Genomic DNA, 16,714 nt, shown 5'->3' with positions numbered 1-16,714 from the left:
CCATCCACTCTTCCACTTATTCGGGGTTGGGTTGTGGGGTAGCAGCTTCAGAAGGGAGGCCCAGACTTCCCTCTCCACAACCTCTTGTTCCAGATCCTCCGGGGGAATCCCGAGGCGTTCCCAGGCCAGCCGAGAGACATAGTCCCTCCAACGTGTCCTGGGTCTTCCCCGGGGCCTCCTCCTGGTGGGACGTGCCTGGAACACCTCACCAGGGAGGCGTCCATGAGGCATCCTGACCAGATGCCCGAGCCACCTCAACTGGCTCCTCTCGATGTGAAGGAGCAGCGGCTCTACTCTTGAGTCCCTCCCGGATGACTGAGCTTCTCACCCTATCTCCAAGGGAGAGCCCAGACACCCTGCGTTATTTCGGTCATGACCCAAAGCTCATGACCATAGATGAGGGTGGGAACATAGATCGACTGGTAAATCGAGAGCTTTGCTTTTTGGCTCAGCTCTCTCTTCACCACCATGGACCGGTACAGCGCCCGCTTGACGGCAGACGCTGTGCCAATCCGCCAGTCTATCTCCCGCTCCCTTCTTCCCTCATTCGTGAACAAGGGTCACCAAGTCCAGTAGTGTTCAAGCCTTATAGGATTTTTTTGAAAACAAAAACTATAAAATGAATTTACACAAACGCAGTTCGTGAACAAAACTAATATTTTGTTCACAAATCACACAGAACTCTGTGGGCTAATATTACTATGCATGTTTTATGTCAGACTGAATAACACACATCTTGCAACAATTGTAATGTTGAGAATTTTCACACTTTTATGACAAGATATTAATTAGTGAAGATCAATCAATTTTGAAAATAATTGTTTACATTTTTCTGCTTTCTAACTATTCTAACCTTTTACATTTTCAGTTTTATTCTACCTGAATTTATTATTATTGATATTATTATTATTATTTTGATATTAATAATAATAATAATAATAATAATAATAATAATAATAATAATAATAATAATAATAATAATAATAATAATTTATTTATTTATTTTTATGCAAAAATAATGTTATTTTGGTGTAATTCTTGTCTTTTTTCTGTATGTTACCCCTCCATAAAGTCTCAAGTTTTAGTGCTGAGAAAAGAGCACTGAACTCTGAACATGTCACAAGTTTTTTGCATTCATTTTACCATAATTCCCACTCATACTAATACTTTGCAGAAGACTTTAGTCCCTTCAGTGACGGCTCACGAAGCCACCAGCCGAGGACAAATTATTTCTGTTAGCTCTTATGGCCTTTGTCCTGACGAAATAATACTAAATTCATTATTTAGGATTAAATCATTCTAAACAAGCTGTAACTGATTGGTCCCGATAAGCCCCAGAATTTCCCTGTCAAAGAGAGCATTAACTTGTTTGGTTTTTTTTTGGTACCTTATGACAAACATTTCTGTTAGCTTTTATTCTCATCTTACTTTACCGTTGTTATAAAATGCACACAAAAACCAAAGGACCAGTTTGGTGTATGTTTTCACAGCTATTGAACTCTGCAAAATGTATTTTACAAATTTCCATTTATAAGCTACAGAGCAGGTCCAGCTGATGTTGGTTTATTTTGAACGATGGATAAGAGAAAAAAAAGTGCTTACTTGCTTATCTCTGGTATCTGAGAAGTGACATTGAACATTGATGGTGTGCAACATCAGGCCTAGGATCGGCAACAAACAACCTTATGAAATCATTTCTCCTCAGACTATAAATCCTTATCAACCAGTACATCCTGTCAACGCCTCCCTATGGGTTGGTTCCAATTTTCCACTCATTTCCAATGTTCAAGTAATCAGCGGTACCTGTGTGCTATTTATTGCTTTGTGGAAATGGTAAGTTTTATTAACCTGCAACACAGTTAAAGTCACTTCACTGAAACAAATCTGAAGGAGCAGAAGTTGTGGCTTCAAACACTTTCGTGGAATGGAAAAAAATATTATTTTAAATCAACAGTATTTTAGCAAAACAAAGTGAGAGAGATCCTCACTTTTTTGTTCTGGTTTAAGAGAGTAATGTTCGAGTCCAAGACACATGACTGTGTGTATCATCTCAAAATAGTGTTGGGTTGAACATTAACCCCAATTCATTGCTTGGGTGACTGGAGATAAAACAAGATTTAATAATCAGTCTTTGTTGTTCATGTTCATTAGAAGTTTGTTGGTCTAGCAAATGGTGGATTAGAGACTAGATGGAACGTGAGAAATATTCTGTGGAAATGTGGGCTTCACACACATATCTTTTGAAGTCTGGAAAATATGAACTGAATTTATGTGCCTCAATTTATGTGCAGGTTATGTGCCTCAAATGCACATAACCTGCTGCACAACATAAGATTTATGTCATTCAGTGACATAAATCACTGAGTGACATGAATTATGTCTGGATTTATTCATATTCTGTCTCCTGATTAGGGCTGGACAATATGGCAGAAAAACATATCACAATAAGCATTTCACGTCAGTTAATATCAATAATTATTTATTAGATTTTTGTTTTAGATATCTGAAGTACTTCCAAATTCTTTTATCCAGTTTTCACTCCATGCCATTATTTTTTTAACTTTTAAGCAGTTATGAGGCATGGTGGCGAAATCTGAAATTGCTGCTGTGCAAGTTTCTGAACAAGTTGTTGCTAGGTAACCAAAGAGCAGGCGAGTTAGTTGATGCCACCAACTTTTGTTAGCGGTTGAGTGGCTAAATAAAGCCTTTCCTCTGTCTACATCCCCCAGAATGTTGTGTGGTTCAGGTTCAGAGTTCAGTTAATATTATATACTGAATATTGTGTCACACATATTATCTAACATTGGTCATACCTCTGTCATAATATTGACCCTTTGCAAAGCACCATGACGTCGGAAGTGTCTCTACTTCTTCCAGTCAAGCTAATTTGTCCGTGAACGTAACACACCTGGTTGGGGCTCATAGATTGGGGTAGCTAGCTTAGAAACCGACCCAAGCCTCCTCCCTCTTGTCGTGTTGATCAAATTAGCTATTATGGTTGAATTCCCACCGCATGATTTATATCACTGTCATAAACAGTGTTTTCCTTTACACCAAAGCAGCCTTAAAAATGTACAAAAGACGAAATGCTAACCATTCTTCCTCCCCCATAAATGAAGTGCGCCATTGTCTCCATGGTTACTAATGGTTAGCCGCCTACCTTCTCCATAATGCTATATTTGATATATTTCTAATTATACTTACTTATAAAGTATATGAACATTTATCTTCTTACCTTGTAAAAACCGTTGGCTGCAAATTCAAACATGACAAGTTTGGTTTGAATCCTTGTCTGTTTGCGCAGCCGACCACGCAGTACCCTATGACCATGTTTAAAGGGAAATGAAATGAACATAAGCAATATTAGGTTACAGACGTCTGTTTTAAGACTAGTTTTAAAGAAGCTCATTGGTTGTTTTGACGTTCGTCATGGCGGAGTTCTGGAGAGCGTGACATCAAGTGCAAAAGGTCAATATATTATTAATTTATTATCCAGTCCTACTCAAGTCCAAGACTGTTAAGTTCTCTTTACAAGGGCAGCCCCGGGGTTCCTCCTGTAACAGAGAAATTAGCTAAACCCTTGAATCAAAAATTATGACTTGTGATCTTTACCTTTGAGTGGGTTGTGTTTATGAATATGAATATAACTTCTCTCTTATAACCCTGGTTGACCTGTGGTTCTTGCTGGTGACGCTGGTCAGTCTGTGGTTCCTTCCTGGAGGACAGCATCGGCTGAGATAACACTGCCATCAACGAATCGTTCTCCCGCTCCTGATATTAAACTTTTTACTTTCATGAACATCAAAAAATAATCCTACTTCCGTTCATCTGTTTCTTCTTGTGCATTCTGCTCTGTTTTTTCAAACTTCCAGTCGGCCATGGCAGAAGGCTCATTGTACCGAGTCAGGTTCTGATCCTGCTGGACCAATTAACTGTCATTAAATATTTTATTATTGACAGCCCTACATTGGATGGAAGTAAACCTAGAAATGTGAAAAAAGTAAAAACTTAGTGCCATTACTCTGACATTCAGCAAACACTCCTATGATTGATCATTCTAACTTTCCCGAAAGAGGAAAAGTTTCGACTGACTGTAAACATTATATTTTAATTGTGTGTTTAAATAATCAATCATTTGTATGTTGGGAGGATTAAATATTATGTGCAATCAAGAAATTTACAATGGTTTTCATTGTGCAGTGTTGGGAGTCTGGACTTAATTCAAGACAAACAGAACTCTGAACATTGATCCGTAGAGCAACATATCTACTTGTCAACGCTGTGATAAAAACATGATTCACTGTCAGTAGTAATAATAAGTTACATAATGCAGCCATTCCACTGCAATTAAAAAGGAAAAGACTGACTGATTAGCCTTTTATTGTGGTCGTCGACGCAGCTTGTCACGAAAATTGTGACATTATATGCCGCTTAAAGACGTCAACTGTTTTAAGGTTTTAATGGCATGCCTTCATCATGAACAAGATGTAAGTGGGTCAAATCAGCGCAACTTCTACTAACAGAAAACATTTCACAAAACTCAATCCACTGCTGACCAGTTTGTTTAGGAATAGTAGAAAAGTCAGAGACTCGAAGCCACCGTCTGGGTTGGTTTAAAAGGACTTTTTTTTTTTTTTTTTTACCAACTGTTGATTTTGAATATCTTTTCTGCATTAAATCGACAACTTACTTCTGTAAATAGTTTGCATGTGAATAATTTGAACACAATTAACATTTATTCAAAATCTGTGTAAAATACAAAAGCAGAGTGATACTGTGACAATGCAGTTGGTCATGACTGAGCTGCTATGGCTCAGCCTTAATTTTCTACACCCACTTAATATTTGAGGGTCACACATGTGAAAGGACTAAAACAGTTCACAACGTTTTATTCAGAACTCTGTTTTCGCATCAACAAGCTCAGTGGAACCAGGAAAGGATTAAGAGGTGGGAGGAAGTCTGCCGCGTCTGCATCCTCAGGCTGGCCTGAAGAGGTGGCTCCTCTGTCGGCAGCGCCAGCAGCTTCCGCCTCCTGGCTGCATCTCTGGCTGGGATCTGCAGCTGTAGCTGGCCCCCTCTCAACACGCCGCGCATTCTTCAGCTTTGACATCAGCTGCTTTGCGGGCACGGAGCAGACAGGAGCAGAGAGACTCTGATGCATCTGAAACCAGGTCAGGAGGGAGAAGGCTTTCGGGTTAATGGAAACCAAGGAAAATTTACACACGGACAAAAATGTCGGTGGAATGACCAGAATTAGTCCCTAAAGTAAGTCGAAACCGTTAGATGGTTTGTCAATTGAATTGTGAATTGTAAGATTATTTATTATCTTATTTATTATTATCACCTGAAGAACATTTCCAGGATTAAAGGACTAATGTCTCAGCCAGATCTAGAGAAACTCATCCATGCGTTTATCTTCAGTCGTATTGATTATTGTAACGGCGTCTTCACAGGTCTGTCCAACAAATCAATCAAACAGCTGCTGCTGATCCAGAATGCTGCTGCTCGTGTTCTTACTAAAACCAGGAAGATAGAGCACATAACACCAGTTTTAAAGTCCCTCCACTGGCTCCCTGTAGCTCAAAGAATAGACTTTAAAATACTGTTGTTAGTTTATAAATCACTGAATGGTTTGGCACCACAATACATTAAAGATCTGCTGTTATTGTATCAACCTTCCAGACTTCTCAGGTCTTCTGGTTCTGGTCTGCTCTGCATCCCCAGAACCAGAACCAAACGAGGAGAAGCAGCATTTAGCATCTATGCACCAAAAATCTGGAACAAACTTCCAGAAAACTGTAAAACAGCTGAAACACTGACTTCCTTTAAATCTCAACTAAAAACCCACTTAGAGTTGTATTCAAAACGTAATCAATTGCAAATTTATTGATGGAATCTGACTATGTTGTGTTTTTATTGTTGATTCTATGTTGCATTGTATTTTTGTGTTTGATTTGATGTAAAGCACTTTGAAATGCCTTGCTGCTGAAATGTGCTATACAAATAAAGTTTGATTGATTGATTACATTGCTGCTATTTTTTTTTTTTACATCATGAAAACCTGGCATCTGAGCAGGTGTGTGTAGACTTTTCATATCCACTGGGTTCTTCAGTCTGCCAGTGGAATCCCACACTGCAACGTTTCCAAAACCACACGTTTAATGTTGAATAGCTTTCCTAAAAACAGCAGAATCTACCTGGATCAGATGTTTCTGCAGGTTTTTGCAGTCCAGATAAAGAATCTCTTCTGGGAGAGACATCAGCAGATCCAAGACTATCGCACTTTCTGGACGGCAGAGGACAAAAAGAAGAAAAGACAGATTTCATTACTGTGGCTGTTAGGATTATGGCATCATTTTGAACAGTAAACTCTCTTTTCATAAAATGTTTCAGTGGCGTATTTTCTTGCCAACAAATCTTTCCTGGGTCGTTTTTCATCTTTTAGCTACAGTGTGTGTGTGTGTGTGTGTGTGTGTGTGTGTTTTTGGTGGGTAGAGGTAAGACGGCGGTGATGTCATCTGCTATCCTGACTGCCTGTTCTTCAAAGAATCAAAAGTTAAATGCATTTAACTGGGGGAATAAATAAACGATTTCTGAATTGAACTTCCTAAACATTTATCTGCCTAAAGATTTTATTACATGTGAACGTCAAAGGTAAGAATGTCTATATGTAGAGGTTGTTCCTTGCATGACATTATAGTGATTGTATTACTAAATACAAAATTGTACATTGCTTAATGTACAACAGAATCATAATAAGAAACCATTATGAGGCCTGACTGGAAACAACATGTTGCCACGGTGATCCGTGAATCAGAGTGACGCTCTGGTAGCTTTGGGAAGGCCTGAGATTCTGGGGCAGATAAGATAACAGTTTTATGGAAACAGCATCACGGTACAAAAAGTGAACCTTGTGAGGACGACTCTGACCTGCTGATAAACCTCATGCATAATGACATGAGGCATACGGAGCGATTAACTGATTACCACATAATATGAAGCCTGTGGTTTAGATTGCATTCATGCAGAACTAAAAAAATAAAATAAAATAAAAAATGATACTTTAAACCCGATTACTCTTTTTAGTGCTCTGTTCTGTTGGTTTTACGATTCATAACATTCTTCTCCATCCAATGTTTTGTATTTTGCTTATCCTGGTCGCCAAGAACAACACTGGAAAAAACTGCAGCCTGGATAGCTGTAGGCTGATTGCACTAACATTTATCTTATCATAGTTTCTAGGTTGTGTAAATCTCTTCCCTAAATAATCAGCTTAGCTTTAAACCAGCACGAGGCACTGACAAGAGTATATAAGCACTTCTAATATAAACGGGGAGGCAGTCAGTGTCTGTGCATCGGCCTTTAGTTTAGTCCCCAGATTATTTGCTAAATATATTTAATGAGCCAATAAACACTGATTAAAAGGTGAAACACTAAAAATAATCAAATGTAAAGTGGTGGTCTCGTCTTCAGAGGCTGATCTACAATTTTATAAAAAACTTGCAACTGATACATGAGGGAGTGTTCTGATTATTATTATTATTATTATTATTATTATTATTATTATTATAGGTGGAGTTTTGAGGATAAATTGGCTAAATTTCCCCTGATAAACTGTACATCAATTTTCTTGATTTTTATAAAAAGGAGAAATGCCTCGATCCTTTTATTACTGATCAAACGAATGAATGAGGATGGTGATGATATATAGACAATGATGGTGATGATATATAGACAATGTTGACACATAAGTTGAGCTTCTACTCAGTCCCAGTATTAGCTCTCATTCAGTCAAAAAAAATAAATTAATAAATGAATAAAAACACTGGCTGAGGTTTTTTTTTTGTATATATATATGTATATATATATATATATATATATATATATATATATATATATATATATACTTCAACTTATTTTATACTTTTAATTATGGATTTTGTTATTTGTCTAAGAGTAGACCAAAGTGAGTTTTTAAAGTTTGGAGACAATAAATTTATACAATTTCTAGAAAAACTTAACTTATGAGGGAGTGTTGTATGGATTTTCTACATTTTATTTCAACAACGTAGTGTTACTAGAAATGTTGCTCCTGGCTGTTATCAACTGGTTTTGGGGGGAAAAGAAGCCACTAGACTCTATGTTTCATTAAACAACAAATGGCACCAAATAAGCTTAGAAGCAGAATGGATGGGACTGAAATAATTCACCAACACTAACTGCTGACTATGCAGTTCTGGGCAAAGTCTATGCATAAAATGTACAAAGTGAAATTACACATAACATTATTCAACCCCATTTTACAGACAGACACATTCCAATGGCTTTGTTCTCATAAACAACAAATGGCACCAAATAAGCTTAGAAGCAGAATGGATGGGACTGAAATAATTCACCAACACTAACTGCTGACTATGCAGTTCTGGGCCATGTGCATAATGTACAAAGTGAAATTACACACATAACATTATTCAACCCCATTTTACAGACAGACACATTCCAATGGCTTTGCTTCTCATATCTATTTGAATCAGTGGATTCAAATATAAAGCATGTTTGCTTTATAACGAGTTTTAAATGTGCTTATATTTACTGACCTTAAACATTTAAGGGATAAAAAAGCTGAAACAGAAAACCTGTCAAGGGGTAAATACCTTTTCACACTGTTTGAGCTAAAAACGGAACAACCTCCAGTGTGTTCAATATTTCTCATCAGTGTGTTCCACATACACAGGTACGTTTGGTATCTAATTAAATCGTTGTTTTTTTTTTCATTATATCCCCACTAGAGATTTATTATCATGTCGATATTAAATGATTAATGATCCAGTTCCATCGAGCCAAAATAAAAATGTTGATTCACAGTCATCTTTAATATGATGCAGTCTGACTGAACTGCATCTGCACTTAATGAAGAACAGACCAAGTGGCGTCTTTGAGGAAGTTCATTTCGACTGTTTTGCTTGAGAAAAAAAAAGGATGAAAGTTTAAATTCTGCTTCAAAGTGTATAGAAATATGAAATTAAATTGGGCTTTTTATGCGAATGTATTAAATCTCAGTGTCTATTCTGTTTGTATCGTTGTGACTGAAAGGCCGTCCAGGGTACGTTAAATTAACCGATTTAAAAAGTACAAAACGTGAGACATGCGAGACTGGGTCAACAGCTGATCAAATTTTTTTTTCTTTTCTTTTTTTAGCAAAAATGTTTTTTTAAATGTTAACGCCTGATGCCCTGTAATAACCTACAAATAAAATGGTCAGGTCATATTTGGGTTGTTTTTGTAAGCTGATATTTACAGAAATGACTGTATTAGATGGACATATGATATCACATCGTATCAACTGCAGACTTGTGAATTAAAATCCTACCAAGGAACTGTGTTGTTTACCAAACAAATCCATAAAATATCAAAGTGATAGAGCAGGTTTTTACCCCTAATCAGCACAACCCTTTTAGAATTTGAGTGAAGTTTGTTGATTTTTGTTAGCTTAAAATAGGTTAGTCAAGGAAACATGTAGGTCACCATTGTTTTGTGCCATAAAAAATAAAAAAAACACAGAATATTAAACAGAACTCTTCATTTTCTCTTAGTTTTTCCTGAATGTCTGTACTTGTATGGATATTTCAAAAGCTAACTAAATGTGGGAGTTAGTACAAACTAATTAAACCTAAAAGTTTGTCAGTATTGTAATACTAATGTTACTGACATTTTCAGAGCAACACAAAGTTTCCCTTTAGTCATCAGATGGTGTAAGGAGGACCTTAGCATACGCTAAACGGTGCATCACTGACTCACCCATGGGCGTTAGATTATAATCCTCACTGGGGTTTTGGACAACACTCAGGAACTTGTAGATCTTCTCAAAGTTCACAGTAAAGTTTGCTCCAACTGTCTTTGGGCCGTCTACCGCAGCGTGTCTACTTGATTGTCCAAACGTAGCCGGCAGCACAGCGGCTGCGTTGGAAAGTGGGACTGTGGAGTGGGGAGAGGAAAAACTGGCGACGGGCGAACAGAACGCAACAGCAGACTGAGCTGCTGCCGAGACAGGGGAGAGGCCAGGGGAGAGGCCAGGGGCAGACGGAGCGAGAGGCTTTAGAGAACCAGGAGATACGAATGCAGGAAGCGTTTCTGAGAGCAGCGGGGCGGCCGGATCTGGACATCCAGTTAGCGAGGTGGAGGTGGAGGCAGCAGCAGCGGAAGGAACCGCTGGCTGTTTCTGACGTGGAAGGATCTTCCTGGTTTGACCTCTAACAGCCTGAGATGGTGCTGGGAGTCTCCTGCTCCCTGACCCGGCTGGAGCCGGAGTGATGAGCAGCAAGGCAGAAGGATGCTGACCTGGGCCGAGAGAGAGAGAGAGACTTCTTATTCAAAGCTAAAACTTTCTTTTAAACTGCAAGACGTACAAATTTCAAACTTTATTTAGGATGAACAAGCATCTGAGCCAACTCATATGACAGACAGTGAAGGCAGAAAATATTAACAGCTCTTGACTTTTTCCACCCTCTATGTTACGGCTTTATTCCAAATTGTATTGGAATAAGGCTAAGGAATATCTTTTCCTCAAAATTATGAAAATGGGGGATTTTTTTTGTATTTTGTACAATTATTTAAAAAATTATTTTAAAAACATTGCCTTGTTTTGTGTGTATTTACATGAGAAAGATCACAGCTGGGTCATAACTGTACAATCACTTCATTTCATTGTTTATGTGTGGTTGCTGGGGTGACAGTCAGTGGGTTTAGTTACATGTATTCATCTGCTGAAGGTGTGATGACACACACTGGATTCTCTGTTCAGCTTGTTTTGACTTAATACCAGTTAAACTGAATAAAACAAATGCAAAAACAAAATCTTACCAAGTGTTTTTGGTCGAGTTTCTAGTGCAAATATCTTAGTACACTTGAAATAAGACAAAAATAACTCAAAAGTAACTTTTTTTAGCAAGATACAGGAGCTTGTTTTAAGTAAATGATTCCTTAATATTGATGAAATAATCCTCCATCGGAGAATTATTTAACTAATAAGACATTTCCCGATGTTATAAGTTAATTTATCTGCCAATAGAACTAGAACTTTTTTCATCAATATTAAGGAATTATTTACTTCAAACAAGCTCCTATATCTTGTTGAAACATTACTTTTAAGTTGGTTTGTCTCATTTCCAGTGTAATAAGATATCTGCACTGGAAACTAGACCAAAGATAGTTGGTAAGATTTAGTTTTTTGCAGTGAATGCAATTGAATATTTTGTTATCAAAAAAATCTAGCGCAGTAACACAAACAAGTGATGCACTCACTAGTTTGTGTTACATATTTTTATGAGTCATTTTGCAGGAATCAGTTTACCCTCTGACCAGAAGTTTGTTTTTTTCTTCTTTAAAAAAAAAATAAAAAAAATAGGTAAAACATTTTGTTGATTATGATACCTTTGCAAAAGCAGGAAAGGTTCAAATATTTAAGGCGGTGAATATTTTTCATAGGCGTTGCAGCTCTGCTAGTAATAAAATTGTTTCACATAAAGCCACCAGCAAGCCAACGGAGGTTCAGCTGGATCAGCAGCCTTTTAACACACAGAACACAGAAGGTGAAACTTGGAAAACTGCTTTTCCATTTGCACTAATCTTACTATCCGATGACTTTACTACTAATAAAGCTTTATCAAATCGTTTTTATTTTCAGCATTTGGCCCTCTGGCAGGCAGCAGATCTTCTCCTGGAATAATTTAGACTTTATTGTTCATAATGTTCAGGTCCAGAGCTTCAACATTAAAACTGAAAAATGGAGACCTTTACAGCTTTCATGACATCAGAGCACAATCAAAAGGTTTTTCACATCAAGAACATGATGTTTATTGTTCTGTTATCGTACAGTCACTAGTAAAAATACAAAATAAAATAAATTCTTTGAACTCTTTATATCTTTTTTATGATGAAACTTTTATGGTGTTTGTCATTCATGATTGATTCAGCAGTGAAGCAAAAAAACCCATTAAACGACGTCCCGTCAACTTTGAAGACGAGGTGAGATGAATCTGCAGATCTTTTACAGGTCTGTTGTGGAGAGTGAATGCATGAATCCACAAACCTTTCACCGGCACGCGAGGCACTGGTCTACATCCAACAGCGGGCCTGGGGTCCTGCTTGGGGTCACAGTTCATCAGAGTGCAGGGCTCTGTCGATGACACAACCAGCATCTGAAGGAAAAGGAAAAGAAAGGATGGTGGGATATTTACTGGTTTAGTTTTGTGAGATGTTTTCTTAAAATCAGACAAGAATCAAAACAGTTTGGGTTATTTTTTCCTCCAAAAGACAGCATAATCTCCCAGTGTCCGCCTGATTGTAGAAATATGTTGGTTCTAATAAAGATAACATACTGCCAACGGGACATAACTTTAACAACTTTGACTATATTTAAAGTCCTTTAAGCATTAGAATAGTCTATTCTGCTATGATCTCGAGGGGCACAAGTCATTTTCATTTTGGTTGACTGGTCACTTGATTGCTCTTGTTCTCGCATACCTGAGAGAAGGCAGCAGATATGACTTTCTCAAGGGTCCCAGCAAGAGTAGAGGCCATGTATGTCCACTCTTCAATAGGCCTGCTGAACTGCTTCTCCTCCCAGTTCTTCATACGCAGCTGGAAACGTGCAGATGATATGGTCTTGTTTTTCAGAGAGTCCACCATAGCACTGATCTGCAATGCAGGACAACACACCTCACAGGATTAGTTTTGTGCTGACACTTCACACTCATTTTATTTCAGCAGAGTAATCAGATGCATAATAATGGTCTATGAACGATGACTGAGGCCTCAGTCATGAGTACCGCTGCACCTCTGATATTTGATTCTCCTGCCCCATCAATTGGTAGAAATTTAGACACGTGGGCCCACAAACAAAAGCCGACTGGTTTGGGTCTGTTCGGACTGCAGTTAGTGCTGGGATATATGATGGACTGGGGAGTCAGGAGGCGTACCGGGGGCCACTCTGACTGACCGGGTTGCCAGGTTCTGGCGTGTGGCCAGAAGCAGCCTCTGGGGTGAAAAGGTCAGCGGGCCAAGTCTTTGAAAGTCGCTTCAAACATCACTAATATGAAAATAAACATCCCAAATTTTTAACATCAGTTTAACAAACACCATACATTCAACACTAACCAAATCAAACTCACTTGTTGTATGTTCAGCTTCAAGTATTTTAAAAGCTGCTCTTTTCTATAAAATAAAAAGAGTGACTCTTTTTATTTTATAGGGCAGGGGAACAGAAACATAAACTGTCCAAACTCAAAGAAAAAGATATTCTAGTACCGCCACCTAGTGGTATGTTTCTATGGCTTCTGTTGGTCTGACATATCTGTGATCAACAGGCAATCTAGTATAAACTCCCAGGTTTTATAATCTGTGAAAGTCATGAAAGTAATTTTTTTTCTGTTAGTCAATTTTGAACAAAGATACTATTATCAAACTCTTCATAGAGCTAGATTACTCTAAACAAAAATAGTTTGAGTAGATTTGATACCTAAAGTATATCTTAATCAAATCTCTAAGTGTAATGTACACATGTTCCATTCTACTATTTCTACACCTGTTCACAGTGCTGAATGTGTTGTTTTTAAATATGGACACATATTTTACATTTTTTTCTATACCATACAAACACAAAGGTTTGAGTATTTCTCAAACCTTTTCAGGCTGAAGATCACTTAACCCATGTAGGTTGTAGGAAACACTCAGGGACCACCTAAATAGCCCCACAATAACACAACATCTTAATATACAACCTAAAATTAAAATATTAGTCTCTTAACTCACTTATTGTCATGAACAATTATCCTGAGAGCAGTCTGATTCATTTATATAATTCTGAAAGTGTGGATTCTAAGCTTGCTCATGATGTCAAACACATGGAAATATCATTAAAGCACAAGTGTTGTGTGCATTAATAACATTCAGGTCTTTTTTGTAATTTAGAAGCACAACTGACTTGGCAGAAACAAAAATCTTCTTCTGCACCATTAAATATAATTTTTTTTACATGTATACAGTATTTTCCAGGTCACCATGAGGTTTAATGTTCTTTTGAGTCAGAAGCGGTTTTGGCCTTTGCAATCTCCCATGGAGCCCATTCTGACCAGCCAGTCTTCCTTATTAAGTCCTTGTCACTAAAAAAACAAACAAACTCAGATTTCAAAATAACTCTAGTTTAACCCCAGTTAATACATGATATACCAAAGGGTCAATGACTTTTCCCCCCAAGGGGGCTGCGAGGTTGGGGTAGCCATTTCCCCACCAATGAGTGAAATTATCATTCAAAAACTACTTTCTGTATTTACTCAGGTTGCCTTTATTCAACATTAAAGTTTAGGACCTTCTAAAACATAAGTGAGACAAAAAAAAAGTAAAAACCTCTTCTGTAGAACTGTATTAGCCCCAGTCTCTGCTGCCAAGAGTTGTTGCTGAACACACAACAGCTGAACTATCAGAGTCATAACCACAAAAAGCTAAAGGTTTTTGGAAGGGTTCTGTTTGTTAGACTCGTCTCGGGGTTACCTCTGAAATGGACCGAGTAGGAATGTGTTTCTTCAGGACAGCATAGTCAATCTCTTGTAGGCCTCTGGTGGTCTGGCTCAGAGCTTGCAGGGCTTTCAGAAGCTTCTTCAGCTCAGGCCGTTCCCACTTACAGGCCGCTTTCCTGCGGGACTCCGGCGTCTCTGTCCAGGAGCTCAACTCTCGTTTCGTTCTGTTCCGAGGGGGCGGCTTCATCCTCACCGGTTCTTCTCACTGGATCTAAAGACAAGAAAACGCAGCAAAATAGTCTTAGCAGGTTACGAGAAGAAAAGTTGTTCCGCTTAGATTGAAGCTGAACTATTTTACATTTATTGTTGTTATTAGTCAACTTCTTCTTCTTCTGGTGTTGCTTCTTCTTCTTGTGGTATTTCTTGACGACTGACGAGACGCGTAATGGTGCATTACCGCCACCAACTGGTAAGGAGTGTGGCTCAGGATTCTAATACAAACAATACAAAAAAAAGTTCATTAATTATTTCATAAATGAAATCCTTCCAACTAACCGCAATATAAATGTATAGTATCCTCCCCACCTTTTCTGATAATTTTATTTAAACGTTTTTCAAGGTTTCTGTAACAATGATAAGGAAGCATATAACATAACATGATAAACAATCTCTTCCGCATCACAAAAGTCACAATTTCCTGTGTTATTTTCCCCCCATTTTAAAGAGTGTGCAGATCCATCCAGTGTGTGTCCAAATCTCCTCCTTCCCCCTTTAAACCTGTTTGAATTATTTGTTTTCTTTCGTCCTCATTCTGATGACTGTAGCATGACATGCTACATTATCATCTCCACAATACTCATACTTTTAGTTGTAGTGTTCTCCTAAAATGAATAGTGTTTCAAAATCTTGGACATGATTGTCTCTTCTCTCTGAACTTCTTAATTCTCTAGTCTTTCCTTTGGGTTTGATAAAACCACAGTTCTTTTCTTCCATTGTTTTTGCCCTTTCCTCTTTGTTTTAACGTTTAATAAATTTTGCTATGCCTTATGAGCTAAAACAAATTCCTTTAATCTAATGATGTTTAGATGTCAGCATAAAAGTTTCTGCAAATATAGTTAGATAGTATATTTGGATGTAGTTTATATGTTATTTCTGTTTTGATGTTGTAGGTTCTTTATATGGCGCATGTTTTCGTGTTGGAGCATAAAAATATAAGGTATCCTGTTATTCATTACCTGCCACTGAGTGATAGGAATGTGTCAGTGATTTGCCAGCAGGGGTCAGTATTGCTCCGTAAATGACGGACTTACGGCTGCAGGAATAAGCGCTCCGGGGAACATTGTTCTCAGGTCAGATTAAGCGACTGTGACCCTACACTGAGATCTTTTGTTGTTGTTGTTGTTGTTGTTGTTGTTGTTGTTGTTGTTGTTGTTGTTGTTGTTGTTGTTTGTTTTTTTGTCTTTTTTGTGCATTTTATTTACTCAGCAGGTAGGCTGGTCAAGTCAGTGAAATATTCTCTGTTGTAATGTTGGGTTCCCTGGAATATAAATGTGCATATTGAATTACGAGTATTTTACCTCAAATACAATAACACACCTTATTGTATTTACATCAATAAGTCCGCCTTCAGTCTACATAGAGGAGTGGATAATAACAGAGATATGAGTGTGATTTTGAGTAAAAGTGTATAATTTAAATATGTAAAAATAATAACAATAAATTAAATGTGACTTTACACATCAGATGGTCATATTATTTTCACATATCAAATGTATTTCTTCTAGCCTTTTGATGTCAGATGGTCACCATATTCTTAGGTTAAAACATAAGACGGCCATATATTAGATGGTCATTCTGTCATAACATCACCTAATCATGGTGTTCCTAGTTTAAGACATAATCTTATAATTTTTCTCTCCTCATCAGATCATCATTAGATTTCTCTCCTTTTCTCGCCTTTGTTCATAAAATGTTCATTCAGACCTGACAGTGTGAGACCAGATGTTCATCCTGTTTTCACCTCTTCACCTCAGATGTCCATGTCCTTCTATCTCATGATTTTTTAAATATAGTTTTTCTCACCATAATCACAGACGTTTATCCTAATTTGACCTATGCCTTGTTTCCACTGGGTGGTATGGCACAGCTCAGTGCTATATGCTATTTTATGGTCCGGCTTAAACAGGAGAGTGTTTCCTTTC

General features: G+C 37.7%; 1 protein-coding gene across 1 annotated transcript; it reads right to left on the bottom strand.

Moving 5' to 3' along the window:
* Positions 1-4,714: 4,714 nt before the first annotated feature.
* Positions 4,715-14,980, bottom strand: snapc2 (small nuclear RNA activating complex, polypeptide 2). Its single transcript, XM_044097907.1, has 7 exons — positions 14,872-14,980; positions 14,548-14,784; positions 12,523-12,696; positions 12,089-12,197; positions 9,799-10,338; positions 6,198-6,286; positions 4,715-5,161 (listed from the first exon to the last, which is right to left on the bottom strand). Exons 2-7 carry the CDS (start codon positions 14,758-14,760, stop codon positions 4,889-4,891), a joined length of 1,398 nt encoding a protein of 465 aa, XP_043953842.1. The 5' UTR covers positions 14,761-14,784; positions 14,872-14,980; the 3' UTR covers positions 4,715-4,888.
* Positions 14,981-16,714: the final 1,734 nt, after the last annotated feature.

This window comes from Gambusia affinis, linkage group LG18 (genome assembly GCF_019740435.1).
Source record: "Gambusia affinis linkage group LG18, SWU_Gaff_1.0, whole genome shotgun sequence".
In the NCBI taxonomy this organism is placed as follows: domain Eukaryota; kingdom Metazoa; phylum Chordata; class Actinopteri; order Cyprinodontiformes; family Poeciliidae; genus Gambusia; species Gambusia affinis.
The sequence above is the reverse complement of the archived record's forward strand: the minus strand, read 5'-3'. Positions and strand labels throughout refer to the sequence as shown.

What these genes read in the sequence shown, in the direction of transcription:
- snapc2 (XM_044097907.1), bottom strand. Translation starts at nt 14,760, where the DNA reads ATGAAGCCGCCCCCTCGGAACAGAACGAAACGAGAGTTGAGCTCCTGG. An exon ending in CTACTCGGTCCATTTCAGAG is followed by an intron (nt 12,697 to 14,547) that starts GTAACCCCGAGA and finishes CCTGCATTGCAG; the next exon opens with ATCAGTGCTATGGTGGACTC. An exon ending in TTATAATCTAACGCCCATGG is followed by an intron (nt 6,287 to 9,798) that starts GTGAGTCAGTGA and finishes TCTGCCGTCCAG; the next exon opens with AAAGTGCGATAGTCTTGGAT.